At 34.0% G+C, this 6,130-nt stretch overlaps 1 protein-coding gene across 1 annotated transcript; it reads right to left on the bottom strand.

Moving 5' to 3' along the window:
• Positions 1-848: 848 nt before the first annotated feature.
• Positions 849-4,349, bottom strand: LOC112005297 (probable protein phosphatase 2C 38). Its single transcript, XM_024037538.2, has 4 exons — positions 3,454-4,349; positions 2,608-2,975; positions 1,962-2,198; positions 849-1,819 (listed from the first exon to the last, which is right to left on the bottom strand). The coding sequence occupies exons 1-4, from the start codon at positions 3,713-3,715 to the stop codon at positions 1,589-1,591; spliced, it is 1,098 nt and encodes a 365-aa protein (XP_023893306.1). The 5' UTR covers positions 3,716-4,349; the 3' UTR covers positions 849-1,588.
• Positions 4,350-6,130: the final 1,781 nt, after the last annotated feature.

Below are 6,130 nucleotides of genomic sequence, written 5' to 3'. Positions count from 1 at the left end.
GGTATTTGTAACGTAGATAACCCTACACTGATTTTTTTTTTCTTTTATTTATTTATTTTATTTTATTTTTTTAAATAATGAAAATTTTTGAATCACATCTAAGTGGGTTTTGTTTCTTGTAAGGGCCGTGTAAGAGTTGGCCAATTTAATTTGTTCAGATGTGAAAGAAGAAAAAGTACGATGTATTCTATGGTTTCTATCTGCCCTGCTCCTGCGCTTTACTAAACCAGCTACATAGCATTAGTTCTCCAGAAAGAGTGATGGGTACACAAACAACTTCGACTTAAGCCCCTCAATAATTGTTTACAATCATCAATCGAGGGACCATGAATACAGTTGTAACTTGTAAGTGTCGGTGTTTGCATGAAATCCACAACTAGAGCTTTCAATTCAATGGTTCACTTTCTTTGACCTTTTTAAGTATATTTTTAGATAAGCATTGCAACACTTCGGACTTCATGATACTTCATAAACTCAGATTGCAAATAAATTCTATTTGTAACGACGATCTGATACATTCTCAGAGAACCAAGGAAGAAAATAATAGCGAAACTGATATCTACACGTTTAACGTGCATGTCATTTCATCTTGATCTGCATTGAACACATGCAGTTCGAGTCTTTGTTCAAGCGAACTTAGCAAAGGGTCGTCAGGTTCTCTTCCATTGCTCTGACCGGTCTTCGTTTCTTGCTAGGCCTTAGCCCCTACTGAAACCGAAGAACAATATGGCCGAGCTCAACTGTGTCATGTCATCAGCTTCTAAATCAATTATCATTATTAAAATAAAAAGTGAATCTTCTACAATAGTACTTAAAAAGTCACTGAAAGTGAGTTTTGTAATTGTCATTAGATGATGGGTTCTCAAGATCATTTTAGTGAGCACCAGTGTTGTTGTCGAATTATAGGCCCTTTGAGAAGACCTTCAACTTGCTATAACCCACCTTTTAAAAAAAAAACCACAACCACTAGTGCTTTGGATTCAAGAACTAAAAATTCGATATCCTTAAGGATATAGCATTTTTTTTTCTTTTTTGATAGTGGTTGTGGATTTCATGCAAACTAAGTAACCGACACTTAAGTTGCATACACCTCACTTGTCTAGAAGGTTTTTTATTCCCTTATATTCATTTTTTTACATTCATTTTCATGTGTTAAAATGTAGACATTTCTGCATCAATTGTGGATATTAATGTAAAATAGTAGATGTAAATGAGCGTAAGAGAATATTTTACTTTTCAAGAAGCTAATGCTTGATAAGTTTAGTGAAGCTTGGAGTAGAACACGTGGAATACCTCATACTTTTTCTTCTACCCCCATCTGAACTTATGTTGCTTTTTACAGTGGGATGTAACTACCATGTTGTTACTCTAGAACTTATTGTTGTTGTTATGGTTGTATCGACGCGTCTCCTAATTCTTTTCAAAATGTTAAATAAATTTTTTTAATAAAATAGCAAGTTGGTTGTTTCTGATGTTTGAAGAGAGAATAAGACTGCACAATACTTCATAAACTCGTAGGTTACAAATAGTACATTTTATTTAAAATGACAAACTGATACATCTTCAAAGAACCAAGAGGTCCACTGGACTAGGAGTTGGCAGTGGCAGGGACCCCTCCACCGCCTCTAATTGAAAGGGGAGAGCTGTGGTGTGGACTACCATGGATTGAATGAGGATCTATAAACACAACAATAACCGTGATATCATCATGAAAGTGTCTCCGCACGCCTCTATCAATTGTTTTCAGGTCTGAGTACCTCATTTCTCTTTTCTTAGCTGCTTCTTGAAGTGCAGCTTTGACAAGCCTCCTCGCAATTCCCTGGATTGCAAAGCAAGGGAAAGGTCAATGAAAGTCATTGTTTTGAAACAACAATTTTTCACTAGTGATACTTGGACCAAAGGCTTTCATATGTGATTATGACAGTAGTTAATTTGCTATATAGACAATGAAATATTCTTACATAACGTGGGTAATTAACAACAATGTTGACAGCCTCCTGGTTACTGAGATGCTCCCATAGACCATCAGAAGCAAATATGAGAAATTGATCATCAGGATGCAGATTGTGTACTGAAATCGATGGCTCTGAACTAAGGACTGGTTTGAGGAAAGGTTCGGGCAGCCTAAATCTAGGCAGTAGAGGCTCTCTGTTGAACTCTGCCTTCTTCAAATATGCATCACCAATGGATCTTGAAACCTGCAAACGAAATTAGAAGCTCTTTTAACAAAAGTAATTCATACTGTTTTTTAAGTCACCCGCATCTTTGATAATCTCAGTATGCACTTGCTCAATCATGACGAGTATAAGTGCTCATTCAGTGCCAAAATACGGGTCTCAGATATAATAAGTGCCACAAAGACCTGAGATACTATCTAAGCTTCTAAATGGAAACATTTTTTTAATTTTTTTTATAAGGCTAGATGAATCAAAAAGCATTCATCGCATAAAAGCTAAAATTTGTGAAGATGGAACTCAAGCTAAAATTTATATAAGCGAAGGTAAAAACTAAAAAATGAAGCTTGGAGAATCATGATTCATAAGTAACTGTCTGACAAAGGAAAAATAAAATTCATTTAAAAATAAATAAAAATCCCAAGACTAATACCTGTATGAGGCCTTTCACACGCCAAATTTTGTGCTTCAACACCACAATCTGTGAATCATGGGGATGCATTGACCGAAGTTCCTCCCTCACTGATTCCATATTTGCATTGTGCTCTGTGGATAGTTGAATAGCTGTGACTTCCCTAGTGCCTCTTTCTGCTCGGCCTAAAACCACCCGAGAATCTCCAACATTTGCAATATGTAGAAGCCCATTGCATATTATTCCCACCAAGCAACATGATCCAGCAGAAGCAATCTGTGGCTTACTAAGCCATTGCTCCTTCACAAGGGAGAGAAAGCTTTCTTCAGTTGCTGAGAAAGCCTTTTTGATGACATTTTCCGATATGCTCTGATGTTCAGTTGCACATCCTGCATCACAAGAGCAGAAAGTATATGACATCTAGCTCTATTAAAAAATCATTAAATGAAACAACCGGATTCCTGTTGGAACTAATTAAGAGTAGCTATTAGAGAGTGATAGGGAGTGCTAAGCAGAGATGCATGGTTGCATATCAAGAAGTTTAACTTTAAACCCACCATTCTTCATGCTGTTTTTAACTAAGAGTTAAACTTCATGGAATGTAAATGTTTACTTAAGGTAGCATAATTTTAAGAATGTGTATAAAATACATAATGGAAAATTTCTAATTATGTTCCATTGCTTTCTCTATCTTCTACTAGTAGTTGATTCACTAGCCGTTTAGGGATACTAAAACGTCCAATTAGCCAGGTTTGTGCAAGGTTGCCAACTAATTATTAGTACATACAGAACCATTAGTAACAATTATTGAAACAAAGTCTTCAATCAAATTGAATATATAGCCATGCATTAAAAATGATAACATACTTTTAAGATTGCAAAAAAGTTTGTCATTGACAAAACGTGAAGCCTCCGTTCCTCCATGTCCATCATACACCCCAACGAAGGTCCCCTGAGGACCTGAGTCTGTCCAACTCAATGGTCCAGACTCGAGTAGGCTTTGATCCTCCATCAAGCTATTGGCTTGAATTGTAGCCATTGAGAACTCCCCATGAACATGGTGCCCCAAATCCTTGTACCACAACAAACCATCACCCTCTACAGATGGTTTCCAACACAGTTTAATCATTCTCTCAACAACAACAAAAAGAAAGTCTTTAGTCTCAAAATTTTGAAGTTGGCTATACTCTCTCTCAACTCTCAAGCAACCACTTATTTAACACAGACACGTGTTTTATATTTATTATCCGAATGACTCAGCAATCAAAATACTTTCCAAACCCAACCTCAGCTCCAGTTTCTGCTTATGTGCAAAGCCTACAAACCCTAACTCCTACATTATATAGTAGTAAACCAAGACACCACTAATATGAACAAATTTGAGATAAAACCAAAAGGGTATGGGCAAAATCAACTGAGAAGTGGGAACTGTCCCCTTGGGACAGGAAATCAATGGTTTTTATGTGAGTTCACAGAATATGGAGGTGTGCTGGTTCCGTGTACCTTGAACCTGGTTGAATGTGTTTGGTCACTCTGTACGTGTGATGTTTCTGGAACAGACTTAGCTGTAAAAAGACAGAAAGATATGATATTGGCAGAGTCTAGGCCACCATCAAAGTGATCAAAGGGAGCAATGGATAAGAGAAGGGATTGGAGTTTTCCGACAGAAGATTTTAGATTGTTGTCAGATGAGATTTAAGATGACGAAATAAAGAGATTTAAACAACAAAGTCTGACATTGTTGTTGCTCATCTTTACTTTGTTTTTAAATGTTTATTTTGGTTTGTGAGGCCAAGTTAATTTCATGGGTTTTGTTTTTGGAAAATCGAGGTTTTGAGTTCTATAAGCTTTAACCCATCATATCATGAAATTTTTGCTTATCTCCAACTTTTTTTTTGTCTGATTGCTTGTCTCCTACTTGATTTTATATTTTTCTGGTTTTGAGGCATTTCTTTATCTTATTTTTTTGAATTATTTTGAAATACATTTACTGTTGAGCTTAAAAAAAGAGTTAAACAAACATACCTATATTTAAAAAATTGTATATAAATTAAAAGGTCAATTACACATAACACCTATGTGATGTACCTTAAAACAAAGTAACAAATATGAAATTACCTTGTGATTTATTTTATGACACTTGGTTGTGTTTTTATTTTATGAAGTATTTCCACTAACTTTAACAAAATTTGATGATGTGGCAAGTGCAAATATTACATATAGAAATAGAATTAAAGATAAAGATCGTTCTACCCCTAGTTTTTGGCTCCCAGTCTCCTTCAATCCTCATATGGATTTGTGTATTTTTACAAGGCTTTAAGTGTAGAAGAATCATTTTATTTAATTCTTTCCCTATAGGTGTTATTTTTCTAATAGGTGTTTTTTTTTAAATAAATAATTTGATAATTAGGAGATAGAAAATTTGAATCCTGAATGTCTCGTTTGAAAACACTAAGAAATACTAATCAACTCAACTGCAAGGCTCTTGGCACTTAACAAATTATCAAATTCCATTAAAGTTAATGGAATGCCTCATAACAAACCACAAGGGAGGTAAATGCAGAATGCCTAGTATAAAGTAAATCACAAGTGAGGTAAATGTAAGATAAAAATGACAATTGATGCAAACTTTTTATTTTTTTGAGAATCAGGTCAAATATTTTCATTAATCTTGTGCTAAATTAGCACTAACAAAGTCTTCAATGTGTGGTGGAACAACTTCCATCCAAACCAAATAGTGAGGAGAGCATTTTATTTAATTCTTTCCCTATAGGTGTTATATTTCTAATAAGTGTTTTTTTTTTAATAAATAATTTGATAATTAGGAGATAGAAAATTTGAATCCTGAATGTTCCGTTTGAAAACACTAAGAAATACTAATCAACTCAACTACAAGGCTCTTGGCACTTAACAAATTATCAAATTCCATTAAAGTTAATGGAATGCCTCATAACAAACCACAAGGGAGGTAAATGCAAAATGCCTAGTATAAAGGAAATCACAAGTGAGGTAAATGTAAGATAAAAATGACAATTGATGCAAACTTTTTATTTTTTTGAGAATCAGGTCAAATATTTTCATTAATCTTGTGCTAAATTAGCGCTAATAAAGTCTTCAATGTGTGGTGGAACAACTTCCATCCAAACCAAATAATGAGGAGAAGCGAGAACTCTTCTAGTAAGAGTACGAGATACAAAGTTAAATGGGGTATTTTGGATTTTCACCTCACAAATATTAAGATAATAATAGAAAATCATTAAAAATGGAAAAAATCTCCTTTAAGATTTATTCATTACATATATCACAAAGAGTTACATAAAAAAGTAATTTTTTTCTCAAATACTTTTCAAATGCAAAGTTATGTTATTTTAAAACTAGGCCAAATGTACTTATCAAAAAAAAAAAAAAAAAAAAAAAAAAAAAAAAAAAAAAAAAAAAAAAAAAAAACCACTAGGTCAAATTGTACTTTACATTCTCTAAGTTTGGGCCGCATCTAAATTTGGTCATTTAACTTTCAAAACTTATAATTTATCATTGACTATTG

Source organism: Quercus suber, unplaced genomic scaffold (assembly GCF_002906115.3).
Source record: "Quercus suber isolate HL8 unplaced genomic scaffold, Cork oak 2.0 scaffold_14, whole genome shotgun sequence".
Taxonomy (NCBI): Eukaryota; Viridiplantae; Streptophyta; class Magnoliopsida; order Fagales; family Fagaceae; genus Quercus; species Quercus suber.
The sequence above is the reverse complement of the archived record's forward strand: the minus strand, read 5'-3'. Positions and strand labels throughout refer to the sequence as shown.

Bases quoted from the DNA above. Each gene is read 5' to 3' on its own strand.
- LOC112005297 (XM_024037538.2), bottom strand. From the start codon at position 3,715: ATGATTAAACTGTGTTGGAAACCATCTGTAGAGGGTGATGGTTTGTTG. The intron at 2,976-3,453 runs GTATGTTATCAT...CTTGTGATGCAG, and splicing joins ACTTTTTTGCAATCTTAAAA to GATGTGCAACTGAACATCAG. The intron at 1,820-1,961 runs GTAAGAATATTT...TTTGCAATCCAG, and splicing joins TTGTTAATTACCCACGTTAT to GGAATTGCGAGGAGGCTTGT.